At 45.7% G+C, this 26,401-nt stretch overlaps 1 protein-coding gene and 1 long non-coding RNA gene across 3 annotated transcripts in view; one reads left to right on the top strand and one right to left on the bottom strand.

The window, feature by feature from the left end:
• The window catches only part of LOC128106327 (uncharacterized), a 90,470-nt gene that overhangs the window by 38,803 nt on the left and 25,266 nt on the right, over positions 1-26,401 (bottom strand). The gene's annotated exons all lie outside the window — the stretch shown is intronic.
• Slc44a3 (solute carrier family 44 member 3) overlaps positions 3,326-26,401 on the top strand; it is a 76,815-nt gene continuing 53,739 nt past the window's right edge. For both annotated transcript variants that reach the window (XM_052731734.1, XM_052731733.1), the window contains exons 1-7: positions 3,326-3,433; positions 3,829-3,936; positions 8,584-8,726; positions 10,230-10,366; positions 11,313-11,406; positions 23,336-23,496; positions 24,401-24,490. In XM_052731734.1, coding sequence (XP_052587694.1) covers positions 3,407-3,433; positions 3,829-3,936; positions 8,584-8,726; positions 10,230-10,366; positions 11,313-11,406; positions 23,336-23,496; positions 24,401-24,490 — 760 coding nt within the window. In that variant the 5' untranslated portion in view covers positions 3,326-3,406. The remainder of the gene's footprint in view (positions 3,434-3,828; positions 3,937-8,583; positions 8,727-10,229; positions 10,367-11,312; positions 11,407-23,335; positions 23,497-24,400; positions 24,491-26,401) is intronic.

Here is a 26,401-nt window from a genome sequence, read left to right as displayed (position 1 = left end):
TCCTTTGGGGGCTTCACTTCACAAAGAACAGGAAAATGTTGTTGGATCGCAAACTTCAAGATAATTCAGCAAATGTCTCCTGAGAAGATCTCCACATAAGAAACTTTAAGTCAGAGCCAATTTGTAGGAGTGGTTAGTGGTTTTCCCGACTCTGCAGTTCTACACGTTTCCTCCAAATGGGCGGCTCAGCTCCCGGATGGAAGAGGAGAGCGGGGCTCAGGTAAGCTGTGACAGTTACCTTCCCACCGCGGTAGAGTGGAAAGCACGCCTCTGGGCGTGTCTGGGAGGGTGCTTCCAGAAAGGATTAACTAAGAGGGAGAGCCCACTATTAATGTGGACTTCTCCAGCCAAAGGCTGGGGGCTCCGATGGAGCAAAGGGGGAGGAGGAGAAAGCCTTGACTCTTTCTCTTTGCTCTCTGGCCAGCATAGCCAGCTCTTCTGCTCAATAAACCCTCTAGCCATGACGGATTGAAGCCTCTAAGACCATAAGTCCCAATAGATCTTTCCTACGCTAACTTGATGTTTGTGTGGGTGTTTATCACAGCAATGAAAAGCTCACCAAAACATGACCAAATGCAAGAAAGCTTTAGGAAATAAAATGTGTGTTGTTTTTCTAGAAACATCTGCATATATTAATTAAGATTATTGAGATTTATATGAGATATTTGGTAAGAAACAAAAGCAGATGGTATGCTTGTTTTTCAATAGCCATCATGAAATGCAAATGTCATCTCACATTTCAGAGTAAACAAACGGACTCTGCCAGCCATGACATTTATCCAACTGGACAAGGAAAGTACTGGCCTGAAGTCAGCAAAAGCTGGTAGGTCTCAATTCTGTCCTCTCTGCTGATTCCCATCTTCACAAACCCTGCTCTTCCTCTCCACCAAGGCCTCCGATTGGAATAGGGTCTGGGAGTGGACAATCATAGCTAGTGATGGCATTGTTAGTTATGAGTCCTCTTTCAGGGTCATTTGTATTTTAGGTTTTCCTTCAATGTGGGTTCTTTGTGTGTTTAGGAAATTATAGACAGGGTTAATCAATGGGGAAGACACAGGGAAGGAGGGGTCTCCAAGTGCCTTGGAGATTATTCTCACACTCTAACACTTTGCATATTTCATAAGAAAGGACGCTGAACCTGTCCTTCAGTAGCACTTTCCAGTGATAATAATTGCATTAGATGTGCCAAAACTAAATGTGTCTGCCACAGGGTGTTTTCTCTGGTAAGCATCTCCAGATCTAACGCCCCTCAGGACCAGGTCGTGGGAACCACTTTCTCAAGCTTTTCTGTTAGAACTCTCAGTTTCTTAAGAAGAAACAAATGGTTTCTCAAGATCGGTGTGTACCATCAAAAACTTGAGTAAGAGACGTCTAAGAAACAGGTGTAATTACTTGGTAAATGAAAGTAGGAAATTTCCTCAGGTCATTCATACATCCGTAGGCCATTCATGTGTATGAGACAAGGGAGGTGATTATAATGCAAATACTGCAGCTCCTCCAATCACCCACTCATCTTCAGCTACGTCTCTCCTACTGCTTATTCACACTGTTACTATATAGTGCCAATAAGCACTCATTCCAACCGCTATATTCTCCATGGCTAATAGAACTTTCTGTTCTGGTTTCATCATTTTTTCCAGCTTCATCGTTACTACCATACTCATCTCTGTAAATACAAATATACATATTGTGTGTATTTAAACCTCTCTGTCCATCTGTTCTAGTCCTAATTTGCTTTGGATGCTGTGATTCAACCTTGGTCTTTCTGTAATTATACACTGTCTACTTGAGGAGTGCTGGGGGGGGGGGGTAGTGAATTCAAGGTCCCCTGGAGTTCCAGCTGCTGGCTCTGAGAAGCATGCATTCAGGAAGATCCTGAGAGTTAGGAGGGTGATAGCCTAGAAGGAATTCCACCCACACACACCAGAGAGCCATTAACTGCCATTCATTCCCCTTACCCACCCCCTGTTTTTTAATATAATATTTGAATTATTTAGATTTTTATACATACATGCAAAACCCCCAACTCTTCCTCCTAACTACTCCCACAAGGCTCAGGGAACATTCCAGAAGAGGAGTCAAGAAGACTGTAAGAGCCAGGGGTCAGGAAGGACCAGGGCAAAATAATATCCTGAATCTCCTGAAATATGGCAGGACCACTGCACTTAGGAACTCAGGGTGGTTGTGGTTGCCTGCTCCTAACCTGCACAAGAACAAACCAGCCAACTGCCATGTGGACGGCAGAAAGACTCCCTAGCCCCAGTTGAGGAACTATTGACAATTGATGGCTTCTGGGCAGGAGGAAGAGTCAGTTTTCTTTAAGAGCGTGGGTGAGCCCCGGGAGGTCGATCCGGCTTCGGTGGATGACCTCACATCCATAAGCACATGCGCTGTTCGAACTGTACTCGCTCCCTTTTCTCTTGCTGCAATCCAGTTTCTACCCTTGGGGAGAAGCAGTGAGCTGGCAGCCTGAGGGCGTGGAGGGGCGAGCAGGTGAGCAGGAGCAGGGGAAGCGGACCGAGAAAGAGGGTCCTCTGCAGCGCTTTCGTACCCAAACCTGATTGTTGAAGAGAAAACTGTTGTCACCTGGGACATACACACCCGGTGTGCTTCAAAGGATGCCCACTGTAAAGTCAGGTGATGATGCACAGGAGGAGAGAAGTGAGCCAGCGCCCCCTCTGCCCCCGCCTCCACCACACACACACACACACACACACACACACACACACACACACACACACACACACACACAAAGAGATTAAGTCAGTCCTTGGTCTCTGGGAGCTTTGTCCTTGTTGAGTTTCTGAGACTCAAGTTTCTGAAAGGTACTCTGTGGGCGAGAGGATGCAGCCTTGTAGAAATGGTAGCTGGAACGGCAGACACGGAACCCCTTGACAGCGTGTGTCTCCCTGAGCACCACTTCTGTCCCATGCCTCAGTCTCCCTTGGTCGGTCGCTCAAGGACAGTAACAACAGCTTGCAACTTGATGCTTGTCGCGGAAAAGCTGGTGAAACTCTCAGGGCAGGATTCTGCACACCGAAAGCGCCAGTTACCTGTGTGTGACACACCCCTGCAAGCTCCCCGCCCTCCCTCGGGAGTGATCCCTGGGGCCTTACTTCCTACTCCAGGCGCCGACAGCCCGCCGCTGGCGCACAGTAGTCAGGTGCACTTCCTGGGAGCCGGGGACTGCGTGGGTGGCACCCCAGCTCCCAGGCGGCGAAAGCCACAGCGGAGAGGGCGGGCCTAGGGGATTAGCGCCCCCGGCCGCTAGGCGGCGCTGCGCCCTGCCCGCCCTGCCCGCCCTGCCCGCCCTGCCTGGGCCACCTGGGCCGGCCGCTGCACCTCTGTCCCGTGTGCACGGCGGCCACCACGGCTGCCAATCCCTGACCTCGCTACCGAGTGTACCATGCAGTGCCTGGGCGCCGAGTACTTGGTAAGGGCGACATCCTGGGCCCTGAGGGAAGCGGCCTCTGGGGGCACCTGCACAGGCAGGACGCTTCCGCCTCCCATGTCCCTTGGCGATCAAGCCATCTGCTCTGCGCGACACCGCTCCTTTAAGGACACCTGGCTGGGAGTGTGTTGGGCCCAGGTCAGGAAGAGGCAAGGAACTAGGGGGAGGAGGGTGCTCTTACCTCCGGTAAGAACTAGGCACCCAGAGGACTTCACATCCACCCTGCAGAGACAGGTCTCCCCCAGGAGAAAGAGTCGGGTGACAAGGTTGAGTTACTTTAAGCAGCCTTTGGATAGGTTTGGGTTCGGTTGATTTCACCTGTTTTCTCTTCCTTTTCTCAACTTTCCATTTTTATTTTTATTTTTTTTTTCTGGAAGGTTTCTGAAGAGAAAACACCCAGACAGAGAGAGTGGCGACCCCAGATTTATAGGAAATGCACAGATACGGCGTGGCTAGCTCTGTTCTTTCTCTTTTGGACTGGTTTGGTAAGTACGGCCGCTTGGCAGGCACAAGGCCCCCGTTGTGTGTGTCCAGACACAAATGTGTCTTAAATGTGAATCGTTTTAAAGTTTATGCTTGCAAGGACATTGGCCCAGAATGAGCCTGAGTTAGGAAATTCTTCTTCTGGGATTTCACAATCTCCTCAGCTCCCTGAGGAGGCTGAGTTCTTGCAGTAGACCGAGATTTATCGGGTCCCCGTTAGGAAATGGAGAATCCCTTTGTGTCTTTCCTTTGGTAAGGGTGAGGTGAATTCCTTTGCTATCCAAGCTCTCAGAGTGGAAGTCCTCTTACAGCCACCGGACCCCTCAGTCAAATACTCCTCAACAAAAGCCTAGAGATTGCTTTTTAGCAGGGTGCACACAGAGACACACGTACACATGTGCACCTCCTTGCGGCAAACCGTCTCCTTACATACTTGATTGGTGGTATACATGATTGGTGGTAGACCCCATCAGACCCTGTTGAGTCAATCCTGAGAGTCTCTTGGGGCTGAATCTTCATTCTTAGTCCTAGAGTCTCGGTCACCCTTTTCAAAGGCTGTGCTAAGGAAGTCACCCATGCCAGTGGGGACATGCTATGTGCTGCATAGTAAGTGGTTAACTCACAGTGCCCTATATCTACCTAGTAGTAATTACCTTCGTTGAAAAGACTTTATTTGAACTCACCCTAAAATACCACGCTGGTTCTACCCAAGGAAAGAAGGCATGTATTCAATTTTTAATTTTCCAACTGGTTTTACGTAGATAGACTTGGTTAGAAACACAGTGGAAGGCTGGACCCGGAGGTGTTTGCTGCTGCTGCTCTAGCTGAGGCCCTTGGACCTCTCCTCAAGGAGCCCAAAGAAGTCCGTGTACCTACTAAGTCTTATACCTCCCCTATCCACGGTCTGTTCTCCTCCACTTCCGCTGCTCTGTAAATGTAGGGAGCAGCTGTCCCTCCTGAGGACTCCGCAACTTTGACCTTGGGCTGTTAATGTCATTTAATGGTCCTCCCTGGCCCCTCCACCACTCAAACTCTCAGGCGGGCAGCTGCCTAGGGAGAAGATCACAGATGGCCCTTCACAGCCTGAAGAATTATGAGCTGGCTGAGACATTGCACGCGCTGAGCTGGCAACTGCAGAAAAAGCACACTTTGTTTGTAGGATAAATCTAAAGGTTTCCATACGCCCAGGTTCTCCTTACTACATCTAGTCATAAGAGTTCTCTCTTAGATGACTAGTTCCTTTCCTCTTCTGCAAAATCTTTAGCTACAGATACCTATCCGAAGCAGAACAAAGTGTGTGTGTGTGTGTGTGTGTGTGTGTGTGTGTGTGTGTGTGTGTGTTCTCCACTGCTGGGTCCTGTCATCACATCATAGACCAACTGACCAAGTGTAGGATTGATGTCGCTGCCCTCAGCCAGGGCTGGACAAAGCAGCTCGGTTGAGAATACCAGACTTGCAAGCAGGGCTGGTCCCCTGCAAACAGAAAGAGCACCAGCCTGTGCTGATGCTTGTCTTAAATACACGAACAGAAAGCAAGCCTGAAGCTCTGAGTGATCCCTGCCTCTCCTTACCCTCCACTGTCCTCTCCCACATCACCCTTTCCTAGTTATCTTTCCAGACTCCCATTTCCCAGACCCAGCTTGGAGCGACTTCATTTGAAGCCATGGCACACTAACATACACACTTCCTAGACGGCTGATACTGGAGTCTGGGCTCTGAGGCCCTGAGCTCACCAGCCTTACCTTCACAAAAGAAAACCAGGCCACAGGAGCTGGGGAAGGGAAGTGCGTTCATTTACAGTTTGGGGCAGAACTAGAGGCCAAAAAGTTGTTAGTTTTTCTCCATCTTTTCTGTTGGAGTCTTACAAATGAGGAAAACAAAGCCAGGAAATATTCCTGTTCCGATTGAGCTGTGTGATAGATATCAGTACTGTTTGCTACCTCTTCCTGATACATGTGCAATCCCTCCTCCCGTGGGAGGGAGTGCCTGGGACCCCCTAGGAAAAGTTTAGTTCCCTGAGGTCCGTTTTTCAAGGGCCCTGTTACACTGCTCACCACCTCACCTCACGTGGAATTAAAATTGTGGTGATGGTTCACAGTGGTGTGAAGGGAACCCAAGAAAACCCAAATCCCTCTCCTCCCCGTGAACTTCCCAAGGGAGGCATCGCACAGGAAGTCGGGGCACAGAGAAACTATCATGTTGTTATTAGATAAGTCTCTGGTAAGGTAGGCAAAAGCAGACACACACAAGTGCAGATGACATCAGGACTCCCATCCTAAGCCAGGACAGAAGACGGACATGCCAAGGCCATTTAGGCACACAGAATCACCCTTTAGTGCCCTGCCTTGAAGAGAGGAAAGGGTGGCCCTGACTGTTAGCAAAGGTGACTGATATCTATATCCTAAAACTCTCAGTAGCTAAACTGAGGAGGAACTTGGGAAGGGACAAAGGTCTCCTCCCTCACACTGTCTGCAGTTGAGAAGTCCTGTTCCTTTGGGGGCTGTGTCTTCCCCTAAGCCTCTTTGTCCAACGCCAGCCCAGGGCAGTGCCATCAATAATAATAATCCTGGGGAGTGAATTTCAAGGGTTGGCACCAGGTTTTGTTCGTCTTTGTGTCCTCTGGTAAAGTCTGTAGTATCCACTGAACACTCCAATATTTCATACTCTTGTTTTGTCTTTTTGAGACAGGGTCTCCTGTAGCCCGGGGTTGGCCTTGAACCCATTTTGTCACCAAGGCTGGTCTTGAATTCCCCCTGATCCTCCACCCTCTGCCTCCTGAGAGCTGGGGTTTCAGGCGTGCACCACCTGCTCAGCTTATTACTTTTATTTCAAAACTGACAATGAATGCAGAGCCTCGGAAGTTCACTGACTTCAAGGCAGGGTATCTTGGGAGTATGGTATGGCCACCCCTGTTAGTGGATAGTATCCCGCAGCCTCTGTCCTTGAATAAGCTTGCTAGCACCACATTCTTTTAGATGACCTTCTGTGTGTAGTAGATCGGGAGACTTACCTAAGTTTGTGTTGTGAGAAGAAATCTCGGCAGTGGACAGACAGGTGTGTACAAGTCTGTGGATTGGACTGAAGTTTCAAATGTTCCACATTCACTATAAAAGTGGATTTATAAAATAACAATAACAATGACAAAAAAATAACAAAAAACACCGGTTGACAGCAAGATGCCCTTGCCAAACAATTCTGAAATCGTTTTTTTTTTTAAAGGTTCTCTATTTTGTGAATTTGAAGCAAGTAACCCAAATACTCCTTCAGACTTGTGCGTTGATATGTATCGACTGTGTAGCCTTGATAGAGTTCCCTATAAGTCATATGAAAAGCACATTTTTTTTTTTTTTTTGGTTTTTCGAGACAGGGTTTCTCTGTGTAGCTTTGCGCCTTTCCTGGAACTCGCTTTGGAGACCAGGCTGGCCTCGAACTCACAGAGATCCGCCTGGCTCTGCCTCCCGAGTGCTGGGATTAAAGGCGTGCGCCACCACCGCCCGGCGAAAAGCACATTTTTAAGGAAAGACGGGATACCTGATAGCTCAGGCAGTAAGTGTTGGCATTGCAGGCAAGAGGACCTGAATCTGATCGGAGGAGGAGACAGATGAAGACAGATAAATGGTTGGGCTCACTGGCTAGCCAGCCTAACCTACTTGGTGAGTTTCAAAGCTGGCAGAGACTGTGTCCAAAAAACCAACGAGGATGCTGTCTGCAGAGCAACAGCCAAAGTTATCCTCTGACCTCCACGTATGCACATGTGCACACATGTGCACCCACACGTGCACACACCCCCACCCCCACACATACACACACAGGAAAATATTATGTGCACTTGATGCACTTAGATAACCCAGACGTGCCGAAAGGATGAAATGAAATTATCCCAGTCAAGTTTGGCTGAAAAAAATCACAAAGTGACGGCCTCTTGAAGAAGAGAAAGAGGAGGAGAGAGCAGAGCAGAATCTGAGAGCTTTAGGACCCTGCCCCTGCTCACCTGAAATACCAGCTTCACAAAGCTGGACCTTACCTGAGTGGGTGGAATTGCTGAGGGAGGGAAGGGCTGTGGAGCTGTAGAGCATCCTTGTTCTTTTTGTTTGTTTGTTTTTGTTTGTTTGTTTGTTTGTTTGATCAAGAAAGTTTTTATTCATCTTTGGCTACATAGAGAGTTCAAGGCCATACTGGGGTACAAGAAACCCTGTATTCCAGAGGGGGAGGGGAAGGAGGGGATGATTGGTAGATACAACCTACTTAGTCTGTGCAATGTTTTTTGTTTGTTTTTCTTTCTTTCTTCTTCTTCTTCTTCTTTCTTTCTTTATTTATTTTTCTATTATCAGCTTGATACAGTATAAATTATTATCCTAATAGTGAAATGTTTCATTGAGGCTTGCCCAGTAATTGAGTAAAACTAAAACTTATTATAAGCCACAGTCATCCTAGGGTCTGCCCTGCTATGTAGCCTCCCTGGTTCTGTGGGTTGCAGTCTGATTGTTCTTTGCTTTATATCTAGAATCCACTTATGAGTGAGTACATACCATGTTTGTCCTTCTGGGGCATCCTTGTTCTTGTGTTTCACACCTTCATCTTCGGGGATGTGGGGGGCTGTGGTTTTCTCCCTGGCCAGGCAGTCATCACATGCCCCTGGGTTTTGCCAGGTGTTCATCATGGGCTATTCGGTGGTGGCTGGAGCAGCGGGAAGACTCCTCTTCGGCTATGACAGCTTCGGCAATGTGTGTGGCAAGAGGAACTCCCCAGTGGAAGGGGCCCCCCTCTCAGGGCAGGACATGACTCTCAAAAAGTAAGTCTTGTGACTTAGGTCTCCAATCTACAGAGGGGCTGGGGCTGTATTTCAAAACCTTGTCTTCATTTAAGAGCTTAGCAACCTTTCCTATCTGAAAAGGAGGCTGCACATGCCGGTAAGGGAGCAAGCAGCTGTAGAATCAGCCAGTCCCAGGTTCACATTCAGCCTCCACTATTTCTCAGCTCGGTGACCTGGGGGCAGAGTCCTTAGCCTCTCTGAGGCCAGTTTTTGTCTTTTCATTTATTATTTTTGTTGTTGTTGTTGTTTTGTTTTTTCGAGACAGGGTTTCTCTGTGTAGCTTTGCTGCTTTCCTGGAAATCTCTCTGTAGCCCAGGCTGGCCTCGAACTCACAGAGATCCTCCTGCCTCTGCCTCCCGAGTGCTGGGATTAAAGGCATGCACCACCACCGCCCAGCCGTTTTCATCTTTTTAAACTGGTAATTATACCTATCTTTCCAGGGTGTTTTAACGCTCCCCTGAGACTCTGCATGAACTAAAGCTTAGCAGATGTTCAGTGTTCCCATGACAAGGTCTCAGAATCAGACAGGTAGTGTGCATTCTGCATTCTGCTTGGGGTGTGGAAGGGAGTGAATTGGCCATTTCCTGGGTTGGGGGGTGGGGATGAGGAGCTTGTCTATTGGAACTGTTTCCACAGGCTGGTGATGGGGTCGGTTGTACAGATCCGTCTGGGCACTTTAGTGCCCTGAACTGTGGGCTGGAAATGACTGGAAATGATTAAGGAGGCAAACTGGATGTATATTTTAACAGAATTTTAAATTTCTAAACAAAATAAAGTCTGCGTGTGTCGTTCACCCCCGGGGAAATGTGTCCCACCAGTTCTCTCGTACAACCGTCCTTCCTCCCATCCCCGTTGAAGGGAGAGAGGCTTCTAGACCCCTTTGCCAGGTGCTCCCCTCAGTCAGCCCCCCAGGGCTCTTCCCCTGCGTTCCTGTGGCTTTGGCAGCCTGTATCAGCCTTGGGTTGGGGGTAGGGGGCGAGCTGGCCCTGACAGCGCATGACCCACTGATGGCAACAGCCTACTTTGGGGCTGAGTAGCTGAAGGCAGCCTGACTGTCCTGGCTCTTATGCTGCCTTAAATCCCCAACCTCAGCCCCCTCCTTCCCACTTGTCACCTCCCTGAGCTCCACTGTCCTCTGAAATAGAGTTGAACACTTTAGAGCAGTCTCCATTACGTCTGAAGCACATCATAAACAGTTTGATCGACCTTCTCTTCCTCCGTGACTTCTCGGGTAACTCCTGCTAGACCCCTCACTTCTCAGATGCAGACCCTAGAAAAGGAGAGGCTTGTTCCCGTTTGAATACGGTTCCCAAGATACCTCCAGTTGGTGTGATAAATGTTCGGTTATTCGGATGCATTTGGCTACAAAAGTTTGTCTTCGTCATTCCCCCTTGTGATGGTACACGATACATTTCCAGAGCCCATAGTTAAACCAATGAGTCTCAGTGGCCTGAGATGGGCCTTTGTTTCCTCCATCTATAGACATGTGTTCTTTATGAATGCCTGCGATCTGGACGTCGAGGATAAGTGGCTTGGTCCTGCGGCCCTCTGTGTATCCAGCTGTCCTGAAAAGCAGCTGGACACCCTGGAAGAGGTCCAGCTCTTTGCCAACACCAATGGTAAGTGTTAAGGGCCTACTCTTCCCCCAGATCACCTGGTGTAGCAACCTGTAGGGTCCCAGATAGATAGTGTAACTTACCCTGATGCTACTTCCTCTGAAAAGGTAGGAAGTATGCCCCTTTGCAGGCGTCTCTTAGTGGAAAGGACCAGGAGCATTTTCTCAGGAACCTGTTCAGTGTCATTGAGGCTTTCTGCACTTATTTGAACCCCCTGGGTGTGGCCCCTGCTCACAGCAGTTAACGGTCTGCCTCAGAGACTAAGAAGGGGACAGCAGACACAGGGCCCCAGGTTCCCGTTCAAATCAAACGTGGAGGTTTTTTAATGTTGTCAGAATCCTTGAATACTTTCACTGACAGAAAAAGTCAGAAGTTGTACTAAAACCACGTGGTCCAGACAGTTCAGATGTACTTTAATTTAAAAAGGAAAGGAAAAAAACAAGGAAAAAAAAAAATGAAGCAACTTGATGGTGAATTTTATCTGTCTGAGAAAATGGAGTGTGAGATCTTAAAAAATATTTTCAAAGCTGGGTGAAAAATCTCAAGCTCCTACAATAAATCATCTTCAAATAACCTTCAGATCATTTTAATGCCAATCCTTTGATTTATGGTGTCAAATCTGGGGGTTTGGAAAGAAAGAGCACCCAAGTCATCCTCAGATGACACACCTGTTCTTTCCATGTGCAGGCCACCTGTTTTCCAAGGCTGGGTAATATATTCTAATTCCTTCCTGATTTGGGAAAACGGCTGTGGCTTCTCTACTGGCTCCCCAAGGAAGATGGAGGCTCTCCCTCCTGGTCAGTTCCTTTTCTAAGCCTCTGACATGTACTAGCCCACTGGGGCCTCACAGAGTGTCTGTGCTGTAGGTATCATTTTATAGATGAGAAAACCGATCACGTACATTTAAAAAAAAAACCAATAGCCTAGTGTATGTGTGTTCTGCTTTCAGGGTCTTTCCTGTGTGTCTATAGTTTGAATTCCTTCAACTATACTCAGAGTCCAAATGCAGATACACTGTGTCCCAGGCTCCCCGTTCCTCCAAGGTAAGAGCTTATATACAAAAGGCACTTGGTGCTTGATGCTGTCCGTTCCTCCTCTGTATACTGCGAAAAATAAAAGGGAGATTCAGAGTGTCGCTCACAATCAGGGGCAGAGAGGGACTGTTTAATACACATAATAGCCAATGGCTAGATACAGAGGAAAACAGGAAACAGTAAGAGTACACGTACTCTTCAAACATCAGTGCTGGGCTGGCAAGGTGGCCCACTTCAAGGTACTCGCCACAAAGCCTGGTGCCCTGAGTTTCATGCCCAGGACCCACGTGATGGGAGGAGAGAACCCACTCCTGAAGATCATCCCCAGCTTCTACCTGTATACCAGGGTGCACATGCACACACATACACACAATAAAATATGGTAATTCTTTAGAGACAGTGAAAACAAATATATACACTGTTACCAAATGAATGGTTTGTATGAAGTGGCTAACGTGCACTTTTCCTTCCCCAGTTCTTTGTTATCATTAAGGAGAAATCATCAACATTCACTTTTTCACTACAGCAACATTATTAGTTTTTATTGTTCAAGACTATGCCATAAGAAATAGCCCTGGGGGTCTGGAGAGATGTCTCAGAGGTTAAGAGCACTTGTTCCTCTTGCAGAGGACCTGGGTTCTAGTCTCAGGATTCACATGGTGTCTCATAACCATCTGTAACTCCAGTCCCAGGAGATCTAACATATACACCCCTCTGACCTGGACCAGCACCAGGCACACATGTAGTACAATACATACATCAAGGCAAAACACCCACAAAATAATGCTTTAAAATATTCAGTGTAGGGGCTAGAGAGATGCCTCAGTGGCTAAGAGCACTGACTGATCTTCCAGAGGACCCAGGCTCAAATCCCAGCACCTACATGGCAGCTCACAACTGTCTGTAACTCCAGTTCCAGGAGATCCGACACCCTAATACAGACATAAATGCAGGCAAAACACCAATGCAAACAAAATAAAAGTAAATAAAAAATTCATGTATTCAGATTAAATGTATTAGAATTTTACATAAAGTTGTACATTAAGGCTTAAAAAGCTGATTATATTTTTTTAAAAGCAAGAACTAGGCCTGGAAGGGGAAGATCAAGCGGGCTCCACACTTGTCTTTGAGTGAACCCAGCACAGGTCCTTCTGAACATCCTGGGTAAGCTCCTCTCAGGGTCTTACTCACAGTGGTTTGCAGCAGGCAGCTTCTAAGTCCTTACTGAGTGGCGGTGAGGCGGTGCTGGCATGAGCGGCCCACATTTGCCCCTTGGAAAAGGCCAAGGCCATGGCAGGGCTCTCTGGCGTGCTAAAGAAAGCTTGTTGAGTTTGTATTGCCATTCCTTTGGAAAAAATGAATAAGTACTCCTAAAAAAAAAAATCCCTGAGGAACAATAATTTAAGTAAAACAAGACATTGTCTTGAGCAACCCATACAGTGTTGATGAAACTTTTGCTTGGGACCCACAAAATATGTAGGTGTAAAATAGAAGTGTCACAAAAAGACCTCCTCTTATTATATAGGAGTCATGTGATGGTTCCTATTCCAGTGAAGTTTTTAAAATATATATATTTGCATGGATGGCTAGTCAACATTCCAGCATGCGTGTGCAAGTGAGCATGGGGAGGCCAGAGAACACCCTCTGAGATTACACTGAGAAACACCATCGATCTCTTAGAGACAGAGTCCTGTTGGCTTGGAGCTCCCCAGTTAGGCACTGTCTCTGTCTCTCCAGTGCTGGGATTACAAGAGTGTGCCAACACAACATCATTTTTGCACAAATCCCAGGGAACCCAGCCCTCTTACATACAAGGCAAGCTCTTTCCTGTAAACTAAGCCATCTCCACTCCCCCACCCCCAGCCCGGAGAATGAAATATTTTAAGGTTTCCATTTCAACAGAGTCCAATCAACTGTCCTCTTTCTGTAACTGGGATGACAGCCATGATTCCATGGGAAATTTATATGGTGCTGCTGAAAAACAGCACATTTTGGGGGCTCTCCCTCCTGGTCAGTTCCTTTTCTAAGCCTCTGACATGTACTAGCCCACTGGGGCCTCACAGAGTGTCTGTGCTGTAGGTATCATTTTATAGACGAGAAAACCGATCAGAGAAAGGCTGAGACCTTACGATGAGCATGCAGAAAAACAGGCATTCAACCAAGCAACAGTGTCCACATTGGGTTCCCTAACCCAGAGTACGCAATCAAGGCCAGATCGGACAACCTGGTAAATGGACTCCTTAGGCTCACAGCAAGCTAGAAGGGGAAAAACATCTCATGATCACATGACCTGGAGCCACCACCTCTTCTACCTCTGAAGCCAGCCCCAACCTTTTCACCCTGCAGCTCAGACCTTGCCAATGCTAACTTTCCAAGTGCAGACAGAAGTATTGATTGACTAGCCTTTTTTGGACAAAGCGAGGGAGACAAAAATAGGCTTGAGGGCACCATTTCCTTTTCCTACACAAGCGAGCGTTTGTTTAAGATGGACATTATCATATTTATCGTGGAAGAGCTGTGCCAAGCCTTAAAAGCTACAAAACATGAGAAGTGTGGCCATAGAGCCAAAGAACATTTTCTAAATACCTCTTTTGACTACATCAATTGTTTCCTCTGCTTGTGGCGATCGCATAAGGTATAACCCACCCTTTAGAGCAGTGGCTGAATTTCAAGAAGGCATGGGCACCTGTGCATGGGCTTTGACAAGCAATGAAAAAGTACTACGGAAGATAACGCGCAAAACTATCTTTTTTCCTTTGGTGCTTAGCACAGTACTTCATTTTGAGTCTCCCATGCATTTGAAATCTAAAAGGCTTGGGATTCTCCGCCACACTCTCACCTCCCACTCAATTTCTAGTTCTGGCCTCCTGCTTGACACTGTGTTGTTTGCTTGGGTGAAATCCACATACAGATGTCCATACATCTTTCTGGGCGGCCCTCCAGACTCCTTTCTGCAAGTTGGAGTGGTTTTGCTAGTGGTGATGAAATGCAGACATGTGGAAGAAACCTCAGGCTGTGGACTAATGCACCTCTGGCCCAGTTAATGACGGGCATTTTCAGTGGACTGCAAGACAGCCTGTCTCACCTGGAAAGTTAGTATTGGCAAGGTCTGCACTTGAGGGTGAAAGGCTGGGGCTGGCTTCAGAGGCAGAGGAGGAGGCGGTGCCTCCAGGACACGTGGTATGGCATGTTTTCCCTTCCTAGCTCAGTGTGAGCCTAAGGAGGCCACTCGTTAGAGATCCAAACTTACCTGTTTCTCTGTGTCCCTTTCAGGGTAAGATGGGTCATTCTTGTTGTTCTTTATCAGCACAGGATTAGTGAATCGTACACACACACACACACACACACACACACACACACACACACACACACACACACATACACACGTTAGCAAAGCCACATGCATAAAATTACAAATAATGTTTAGATCAAAGGAATAAAAGAGCATTAAGTCTGTGTTTGCGCTTAGCTTTTAGAAACCCTGATGAAACTTCAGACTACATTTGCTTTGAAAACACTTGCAATTTATTGGTGTTGTGAAACCATTTAGTGTCAGAAAAGCAAAAGAAATTAGAGGTTTGGAAATCGGAAATCGGGAGCTAATTGCTGCTCTGCAGAGGGTATGATTATAGACCTGGGAAGGCAGGATAAGTGCCTGGGAAGTCCCTGTGTGCAATAAAAGAACTCATGTAGGTGGCGTGGGATCAGCTAGTATTCTGAAATCTGCACATCCATGGGTTTATTTAAAAAAAAAAATACTTATTTACTACAGCAGGAACAAAGATCCAGTACAAAGACACCAAAATGCCTAGAAATCAGTTTAACAAGAACGGTGTGAGAACCAGGGGAGGAAAACACCAGCACCATTTTAGGTACAATGGAAAAACAAAAACAAATGCAAAGGTGCCCTGTGTTAATCATACGGTCCAGCATGAAAAGACTTTATTCCTCTCTACTGGTCTATTAATTTATCATTACGGCAATGGACAGATCAACAGGATTAAATCCAAATATGGGAATTTATTGCATGATCAAACTGGCATTGTCAATCAATGGGGAAATGTGAATTATTTGATAAATGGTTATTAGGCCAACCAGGGAGACAGCCAATGGATGGTTTTCACATAGAAAATGAAACCAGAAAGTATTAGAAGCTTACAAGGATTCTTTCACATTCTGAAAGTGGGGAAGGCTTCTAACTCCTACTGAAATTCACTAAGACAAGCCCTCAGAAGGCTGAGACAGGGGAATTGCCATGAATCTGTGATCAGCACAAAACAGATAAAAATGTGATTTGAAAAATCTAAGAAATCTAGTTAATACTATACTTGATGATGAGCAGTTCACACTTTATAGCTAAGATTAGAAACAAGCAATATAGCACAAATCCTAATTGATCCTAATAATAAAAACCTAGAGCCAGATATCAGGGTAAATGCTCAAAGATCAGTAAAGGAGCCAGCAACTACAGAGATTTCTTACCTCTATCAAATCTTCAGGCCTAAAGGGGGAGATCCTGTCTCTATGAATCCTCAAACTGAATGGGCTGAGATCCTGTTGTCGTCCCCCCCTCCCCCCCGCCTTATATTCCTGTCTCCACCTCCCTAGTGCTGGGATTAAATGCGTGAGCCGCCACCACCACCTGGCTCTGTTTCTCTTTAAAATAGATTGAATTTCATATAGCCCAGGGTGGCCTTGAACTCCTGATATTCCTGTTTCTTCTTCCCAAATTCTAGGACTAAAGGTGTGTGCCACCACAGCCTGGCCTCTAGTGCCTAGCTCTGCCCTCTGATCTTCAGGCAAGCTTTGTTTGTTAGAGTATAAACAAAATAGCACTACAGAGCAAGGCAGCCGGCAGGTGGCGGCGCACGCCTTTAATCCCAGCACTCGGGAGGCAGAGGCAGGCGGATCTCTGTGAGTTCAAGGCCAGCGTGGTCTACAGAGTGAGTTCCATGATAGCCAGAGCTGTTACATAGAGAAACCCTGTCAAAAGAAAGAAGGAAGGGAGGAAGGGAGGGAGGGAGGGGAAGGAAGGAAGGAAGGAAGGAAGGAAGGGAGGAAGGGAGGGAGGGAGGGGAAGGAAGGAAGGAAGGAAGGAAGGGAGGAAGGAAGGAAGGAAACTAGGTGGTGGTCTATTCCAAACACTTGTACTCAATTCTGAAATGGACGGTCTAGGGATGATCATGGGTAAGGAAAAGAAAAAGGAGGGAAGAAGAAAGACCAGGTTCGTGTAAAGATGAGTAACAGTGGTCTGGAACTATCCAAAGGACCTATAAAATAATTAAGCAAATTGAGCAAAGGAGCTAGACACAGGTCAGTTATCTTTCTGAGCTGGGCATAATGGTGCACGCCTCTAATCCCAGCACTTGGGGCAGAGGCAGGTGGATCTCTGTGTGTTTGAGGCCAGCCTGGGCTACAGAGTGAGTTCCAGGACAGTAAGGACTATACACAGAGGCCTTGTCTTAAAATTAAAAAAAAAAAAAAAAAAGTCTTTTTGGATTTTTAGTAGCAAACAGTTAAACAGTTTTCAAAGTCTATCTTTACCAGAATTTTTAAAAAGAAAGAAACTTAGAAATAAACTTAACAGGCAAATCTGTGACCTCAGCTGAAAATGTTAAGATCTTGCTGAGAGAAATGAAAGAACCTGTGTACAATTATTAATATTAATTATTAATTCTACAATTAATTTAGAATGTCACCTCTCTCAACATTGTTTTATATGTTCAGCACATCCCAATATGAGCTTTTTTGTTTAGTTTTGTTTGGTTTTTTGGTTGTTTTTTTTTTTTTTTTTTGGTTTTTTTGAGACAGGGTTTCTCCGTGTAGTTTTGGTGCCTGTCCTGGATCTCGCTCTGTAGACCAGGCTGGCCTCGAACTCACAGAGATCCACCTGGCTCTGCCTCCCGAGTGCTGGGATTAAAGGCGTACGCCACCACCGCCCGGCCAGAATACACATTTTTAAAATACATGAACAAATGGACTGAGACGTGTATTGAAAACAAAGAAAAAGTCAATGAGCCACATTTGGTGATCTCGACTTTCAAGTAGTAACAAAAGGACAAATAGCTCAGTAGAGTCAGGAAAAAGACACAAGCAGACATGAACTCTGATGCGACAAGACCCTTACTAGGGGAGTTAGCCATTTGGGGAGCAAAATTAAGAACTGCTAAGAACGTGAAATCGGAACGTCCATATATGTGTGTCCATGAACGATGTGAATGGTGAGGCCAGTCTCAGGAGAAAATGAGATAGCTTCTTACACAGTTAAGCATATACATACCACATAACCCAGTCATTCCACTCTTAGGTCTTTACCCAAGAGAATGAAAATTATATAGCTCAAAATTATATGATATGTATATGAAAGTTTACAGCCTCCTTTATGTTTGATATTTGGAAACAACTCGAATCAGACAGAAGATCAAGTTTTATGTTCATTGAGTGGGTAGTGCTAGGCACTAAAAGAGTTAATATGTTGACCGTGCAACACCCAAGTAGAAGCGAAAGCAGAGGACACAAAGGTGCGTGTCCTGTGATACCAGATGATACCAGAATCAAACCCAACTTACAGTAGTAGAAATCAGGTCTGTTGAGCTAGGGATGCAGCTTAGTTGTAGAGTACTTGCTTAGCATGCATAAAGCCCCGGGTTCAAAAGCCCTGGGTTCAAATCCTCAGCACTGTATAAACAGAGCACAGTGGTACATGACTATAACCCAGTAGAAGAATCAGGAGCTCAAAATCACCGTCGGCTGCATAATGACAACAGTCTCTCAAAATAAACAAACAAAAATGAACAATCAGATCTGTAGGAGAATGAGGGGACCCACTGCAGCTATAAAAATGTTCCATGTCCTAATCTGGCCCTGGTGGTTCATGCCTGTAATCCCAGCACCTGGAAGGTACAGGCCAGAAAATTCCAAGTTTAGGGCCAGCATTAGTTACACAATGAGATAATGGGATGAGGTGGCAGGTGTGTGTGTGTGTGTGTGTGTGTGTGTGTGTGTGTGTGTGTGTGTGTGTGTGTGCAGGGCAGGTTGTTCCTATAATGTCTTGAAAGGGGTAGTGGTTATGTGAATATATGTATTTACCAAAAGTCTGGTTGCATGTTTAAGACCTGAGTGTTACATGGCAACATGCATATGTTACAACAGTAAAAACAGAAAATCCCAGGGGCTGGAGAGATGGCTCAGAGGTTAAAAGCGTAAATTGCTCTTGCAGAGGACCTGAATTCAGTTCCCAGGACCCACACTGAGTGGCTGACAACTGACTATAACTTCAGTTCCAAGGAATCCAATGTCTGGCTTCCCCAGGCCCCTGTACTCTCCTGCACACACATGTACATGATTAAAAATAAAGTAATTCTAAAAAGAAAAATAGGAAATTCCTCATATTCTGATATGTGCAGAGCTGTAAGGTACATTATTAACATTATTAAAAGAAAAGAGTAGATCAGTATATAGTACACAGCCTTTTGTTTAAAAGGGGGAAATGTGGTATGATTTATGTGTTTTCAGATAGACAATGCACAAATCTATACTCATGTACATAATAACATTCCATAACCATTATATCCTACAAACAGAACATAAGACATAGAAAGAACTTGGATTGTTTTTCCCCCTCTGTGCCTTTAAATCTATTCAGTGAAACTAGTCCATCTCCCCACTTCTTGCTCTTGAGTTAAACACAGGCAGTTCTGGAGTCTTCTCTGGCTACTCTTAGGTACTAAGTGTTGTGTACCCTCCACTCCTGCTGGTCATTTGGGAGGTCCTCTTTGGTACTGAGTGGGGCAGTATGCAGCCTTACTCTGCTGAGGTCCCCGCTGCCTTCCCTACAGCTGTCTTAGAACATGGTCAGTAGAACCTAACAATGTGGACCCAGCACGTGTAGCATATCTGGACCTCAAAAAGCCCTCATACATCCCTTGTCCCTGAAAAGGCCATGGTGGCATATACTTCCTAATCAAAGCCATGCCCCCTCCAGATGTTGCAAGGTGGCTCACAGCCCTTGGGATTCTCTAAACTGTTTTCCATGGAATCCTCTCCATCTGACTTAGGACATAAGAGAGGTGTTTCTCATCTTCTTCCCCTTGTGGGTGAAGTCTCAGGACAGTTCTCCTAACCAAAACAAACTCTAATACTGTTCTCACAATGACTGCTCTTACCAACAACTGAACAGGACTGAAATTCAGTTTATGCCGTTTGTGAAAAAAACCAAATCAGCCAAAGAGGGAGATCTCACAACCGAGTATAGATAAATGATCTAACTATGTAAAATGGATGACAGTAGAGCACGGTGACACAAGCCTTTAATCCCAGCACTAGAGAGGCAGAGGCAGGCTGATCTCAGGGAATTTGAGGCCAGCCTGGTCTACATAGGGAGTTCCATGAGAGCCAGGGCTATGGAGTGACACCCTGATTATAGATAGATAGATAGATAGATAGATAGATAGATAGATAGATAGATAGATAGATAGACAGATAGACAGATAAATAAATGTAGGGCAGCCTCACTGAAGCAGGTAGAAAGAAAAAGAGCTGTCTGAAGTAGCTTTGGGAAACATCTTCGTCACTAGGAAGTGTAGGCTAAAGGCAAGAAGGGTTGGACGCTGGAATTAGAGAACTCGTTGACCACAGGGGTCTTGATATTACTGCAAGGATGCAGTGAAACCACTGAACTAAACTACTCCATGAGCAGAAAGAAAGTTTTATTGGGATCAAACTGCCGAAGCTATCTCTGGGGGTGGGGGTGGGGCGGAGAGAAGAGCAAAACAGTAGGAAAACAAGAGAATTTCACATAAGTCAGCAGGGTGGGGTCTTTGATCTGGTACAGGCTGTTTGGTTTGAGCAGAAATTAGATGCCCTTTACCAAAGTAGTTAGTTAATCTTTGTTGGGGGGTGGGGGTGGGGGTTGAGGGAGGTTCCTGGTAAACAGAAACCTACCTGTTTGCTCAACAACAATCCTTCTGTGTACCCCACCAAAGTCCTTCTGTTTAGAGCCTTGTCACCAGCACTGCTGTTTTAGGGGGGCCCACTTTGGACCAAAATTGACAGGCAATTATGAATTTTTTGTTTGTTTTGTTTTGCTTCATCTGGGTTTTTTGAGACAGGGACCTGGAGCTTCCTGTGTAGACCAGGCTACCCCCTAATTCACAGAGACTGCCTGCCTCTGCCTCCCGTGCTGGGTCCTGGCTTGACCAGCAATTCTGAAGCTTTGCACTAGGGTTGAGGATGGGAGGGTCTAAATGAGTGACACCCCAACAGCAGGGAGCAGATCTAACAACTGGTTCCTGGCTTCTAATGGACGTTTTACAAAGGATTCCTAGACAAATGGCTGATTGGATGAGGTCTCTGATGAGGAAAACGCCAGCTAATTCTGGTACCATCTTGTAGAGCCAGAATATAAAGAAATGATGGAGGAGGGAGAGGAGAGGAAGAAGGGGAGGGGGGAGGAGGAGGGGGGAGGAGGAGGAGGAAGAAGTAGGCTGATAAAATAAATACTTCTCTCTGTAGGAGATAGAACTTGAGTTCCCTCCCCTTGATAGTGAGTGAGGCTCAGTGACTCGTTTCCAAAGATTAGAGGATCAAAGAAAAAAATAACAACCTTAATGAAGTCATCGAGGTCAATTCACAGCAATGTCACCTTGCCAGTTAAGTTCCCTGATGGGATTCTATGAAAAGGACATGCCATCTTACAGTGATGTCTTCCATAAACCCAGAACTGCAGTCTAGTCATGAAAGAACAGGAGAGAAACCCTACATGTGGAGGGAGAGTTTGCAAATCACCATTGAGAATCTTCAGAGATGGCGGTCATGAGAATCAAGACATTGTTACGGACCGAAGAGGATCATGACAACCAGATGTGACTTGAGGCCCTGAGCTATACCCTGGAACACAGAAAGGACACTGGTGGAAAATGATGGAGTCCAGAGCTGTAGTTTCATTAATTGCATACTGCCATCTCTGAAAACAATGGTTGCCTGTGAAGAAATGTGCTCAGTGCCTAAACACAAAGAAGATTTAGTCCATTGGACCTTCTAGAATTGATCATGTGAATGTTTTACCCCTCCAAAACTCCAATTTAAATTTAATTTTCCTGTTGAGTTTCCATTAAATCACTACTGGGTGACTCAGGGACTCTTTTTATAAAATGTGACCACCTAAGGAAGGTTCTTTCAGACGTCCATGTTGGACTTCAGTAGGAGTTTCAGAAGCCATCTTCTTTCTTCTCCATTTCCTCTTTACACAGTTCACAAAATGACGGCTGTCTGGCTTTCAACAGTTTGTTAGATGATCCAGCCCTTCTTAAACTGGGAGTTTTAGCCCCACTGTTTGGAGCCCATGGGGTGATGGGAGACCCTGTGATGATATCTGTGGTTCGTGAAGATTCTTTAGAATGGCTATTCCCGGGTGTGTTTACATTTTAGATAGGAGCCCAGAAAAGGTTAGCTTTCACATGGACTGACGGCGACAGTCACACAGCTTAGCATCACTTTCTGAGAGGATCGAAGAGAATCATTACTGTCATCAGTGCAGCTTCTAGTTGGCCCAGTCCATCCCCCTAACTGTTCCTTAAAGAAATGTGGTTCTTACTGGGCGGTGGTGGTACACACCTTTAATCCCAGCACTTGGGAGGCAGAGGCAGGCGGATCTCTGTGAGTTCGAGGCCAGCCTGGTCTATACAGCAAGATCCAGAACAGGCTCCAAAGCTACATAGAGAGACCCTGTCTCAAAAAACAAAAACAAAAGAAGAGGAGGAGCAGAAGGAGGAGGAGGAGGAGGAGGAAAAGAAATGTGATTCTTGATATGGGCAGAAGGTTCAGGGAGTAAAATACGTGCTGCTTCAGCATGAGGACCTGAGTTCAAATCCCTAGCACCCATATAAAGGATGGCCACAGGGATTGCATATATTATTACCCTGAGCTGGGAGATGGAGATCCTGCTCTCACTGGCCAGCCAGTCAAGACAGTTGGTGAGCTCCAGGTTCAGTGAAGTGACCCTGTCTCAAAAACAAGGTAGAGTGAGAGAAGAAGACAACTAAGATTGACCACAGACCTACACACACATGTGCACACATGCCCATATACATGTGAACATACACACAACCATGTACATACAACACACACACACACACACACACACACACACACACACACACACGGGGGCGGGGGGGAGATTTTTGTGCTGGAGTTGATAGTCTAAGGACCGAAACATAAGAATCCAAAATGTTCCCATTTATTTATTTATTTATTTATTTTTATTTATTTTTTGGTTTTTTGAGACAGGGTTTCTCTGTGTAGCTTTGCACCTTTCCTGGAACTCGCTTTGTAGACCAGGCTGCCTCAAACTCACAGAGATCCGCCTGCCTCTACCTCCCAAGTGCTGAGATTAAAGGCGTGCACCACCACTGCCCGGCTCCCATTTATTTATTTTTAAAAAAAGATGATGTATAGATATTCTATGGGATGTCATTCAGCCTCTAAACAACCAAAAGGAAGAGCAGTTTCAAGAGTCTAGTGTTTCCCTTAATCAGTTTCTCAACATGAGTATCAACTAATCACTGTAGCAGAGCAGCGTTGCCTATCTTTCTAAGGCGTGCTTTGAAAGCAGGATGCTAAATTTTTTTTACTATTTAAATTGTGTGTGTGTGTGTGTGTGTGTGTGTGTGTGTGTGTGTGTGTGTGTGTGTGTGAGCACGCATAATTGGGTCAGGGGCTGATGCTATCACACAGATGTGGAGGTCAGGGGCCAGCATCCAGATTGAACTCGAGTCATCGGGCTTCAGAAGCAGGTGTCTTTACCTGCTGAGCCATCTCATTGGCCATAAAGTCCTTTTTTATAGATGCTGAGTTTCTGGTTTGGGGATGTTGGGATTCTCAACATTTTTAAAGATAAAGGACTGATCATCTCACCATTGATTCTGCCTCTTCTTTTCAGCAAGTCCTTCCCCTTATTTAACCGGTGCATCCCTCAGACCCCCGAGTGCTATTCCTTATTTGCGTCAGTCTTGATAAATGATGCTGACGCTCTCCATCGGATTCTAAGTGGAATAATGGCGGGAAGAGACACCATCCTCGGCTTGTGTGTCTTCACATTCGGTAATTCTTGATTAATTTTATTTAGTAACTGTTTATGGAATGCCAAATTTCTCAACACTCGAGTACCTGGTGTAACGAAAACCAGTGTCTTTGACTTAAATATAGAGCTTATGTATTTTCTTCATAGATGTGTTCAAAGGTTCAAGTGTGGACAGGGGCCAGTAAGACATCGAAGACTAGTTGGCTCTCAGCTGGGAAGCAGTCCTACACAGAACTGAGTTAATATATTGGTCTGGCTCCTGTCTTTTGTTAACTCTGCATACAAGACGGGCAAATAAAACACTGCCACCTTATGCATTGGCTATGAAAAATGTAAGCATCAGGGGCACCAGACACCAGTTCTGCTCGTCAGTGTGCCTTCCTGGCAGAGGCAGGCAAATCTCTGAGTATGAGACCAGCCTGGTCTACAGAGTGAGTTCCAGGACAGTCATGGCTACACAGAGAAACCCTGTCTTGAAAAACCAAAAAAAAAAAAAAAAAAAGGTTAGAACTTCACATAGCCCAGCATAAAAGACAAAAGACTTAAATATGGTAAAAATTTAAATAGTTAATTTGGACTTGTAAGAAAAATATTATTTTTTTTACATTTATATTTTACATTTATTTTAATACATTATTTATTTATTCATTACTTATCTATTGTTAACTATTTAAACTTGAGAAGAATGCTGGCATTTTCAGAACCTCCTTACCACAGCTGACTTGTGTCAGAGGCCTCGGAGGGTACCCTGGGTATTTGTGTTTAGTATTTGCTGTTTGGAAATTGAGTAAACCCATCAGCCCTCACTTTCCTGGGCCTGATCAACAATCACAGTTTTATGCTCACCACCCTTTCTACCCACCACCTTCCCCTGCCGCCTTGTTGCCCTGGAGCAATCATGTTTACCTTTGTTTACCTTTCCAGCCTTGTCTCTGGCCATGATGTTCACTTTCCGATTCATTTCCACACTTCTGGTCCACATCATCATTTCGTTGGTTATTTTGGGATTGCTGTGTAAGTATTTCCATTCTTTCTGAGTAAATGGAACATCTTTCCAGTAAGTACAGAGTTTAAAGGTTGGGGTTTTTGTTTGGTTTGGTTTGTTTTTTAACAAACTAGAGTCTTAGAAGGGGATGCAGTCCAGCCCCATCATTTTACATATAAGGAAAACCAGGCCCAGGGAGGCCAGTGGGAGTTGCTTCTGCCTCCCAAAGAAAGCTACTGCCGACTCTATCCTTGATTCCACCTGTTGTGCAGCTCCTGAGACAAGCCTACCAACTGGGTGACCCTGGAGCCCATAACACTGGGCTGAGGACAGAGCTCAGTGCTAGAGTCCTGCCAAGCATGCACATGGCCCTACATTCAATCCCCTGCACGGCAAACAAACAACAACACAAACATAAATTTTACTGGAACTTAAATACACTGTCAGGAAGAATTTCAGCTGGCCATGTTGGTGCACATCTTTAGTCCCAGCACTTGGGAGGCAGAGGCAGGTAGATGAACATATGTGAGTTCAAGGCCAGCCTGGTCTACATAGCAAGTTCCAAGACAACCAGGGCTACATAAAGAGACCTTGTCTCAAAGAAAAAAAAAATTTTTTTTAAGAAGAAAGAAAGAAGAAAAGAACTTCTATCTTTCTTTTGGTTCATTTTGAAGGATTTATTGTGTGTTACACTTACTCTGTGGGCCTGTGAGAACCTATGATTGTCACACTAAGGCTCTGGTCAGTCTGAAGAGCAAGGCTGAGAAGGAGCAGAGACCAGGGGACCCTGTGTTGACCCCTCTTTTCCTTACAATGGATTGTAACTATCCTAGGAGTTTTGAGGAAAGAGGTAGAGGCCTCGTTTTCCAACTGATATGGGGCATTTTAATTTTGAATGATCAATGTGACTGTAATGTTTTATCCCTTTGAATTTTTAATTCTGCTCTCAGGCAGCCACACAGAGGCCTGGTGTCAGTCACCTTTCCAACTCTGTGACAAAACGCCTGAGTAAATCACTTGGAGAGAGACTGGCTTGGCTCACAGTTCCAGAGGCTTCACTCCACAGTCACTGGCTCCCATGTTCTGAGCCTGTAGCATTATTCTCCTGCCAGAATCCTGTGATAGCCTAAGGCTGATTACTACTACCTCATGGTCACTAAGATGCAGAGAGTTCAGGTCCCCGTAGGCCCTCCAAGAGCACATCTCCAATAACCCACTTCCTTCAAGGAGATCCTACCTCCTACAGTTTCTTCTGCCTCCCAAGAATGCCAAGATTCGATCCAGCTGGGGATCTAGCCTTCAACACATGAGCTTCTAGGGAAGCTCTAAATCACAGCAAGCTCTGTATTGGAGAATGGCCATTGTGACCAGTGAAGGCTGTAGCATCCATCTCCCCATCTATGATGGGTAGACAACTATGACCTGCCTAGAGTTACAACAGTGATGGTTTATGGTCATGTTTTTATCTAGGTGCAGAGTATTTGCAGTGCCACTGTATCTTCCCAGTGCACCTCTGATAACGTGATCTCCATGGGCTGTGTAAATGACCCACCTTTGTGGGTAAGAAGCCAACATCCAGCCAGGCGTGGTGGCACACGCTTTTAATCCCAGCACTCAGGAGGTAGAGCCAGGTGGATCTCTGTGAGTTTGAGGCCAACCTGGTTTACAGAGCGAAATCCAGGACAGGCAGGGATACACAAAGAAACCCTGTCTTGAAAAACCAAAAAAAAAAAAAAAAAAAGCCAACATCCAATCCCCCATGCCCAGGAGCTGTCACCAGCAGACCTTCTGTGAATACTTTAGACTTGAATGCTCTTCCTCTGCTCACACTCATCCTGTGGACTAGGTCCCTGTGTCTCCAGAAACCAGTAGCTACCCCAAGATTGACAGGTTCTCTGCAGACCTGGCTTTGTCCAGATCACCCAGAGAGAAGTGATGAG

This window comes from Peromyscus californicus, unplaced genomic scaffold (assembly GCF_007827085.1).
Source record: "Peromyscus californicus insignis strain IS unplaced genomic scaffold, ASM782708v3 Scaffold_9__1_contigs__length_137607984, whole genome shotgun sequence".
Taxonomy (NCBI): Eukaryota; Metazoa; Chordata; class Mammalia; order Rodentia; family Cricetidae; genus Peromyscus; species Peromyscus californicus.
Note: the sequence above shows the minus strand (reverse complement) of the source record. Positions and strands in the feature narration are given on the sequence as shown.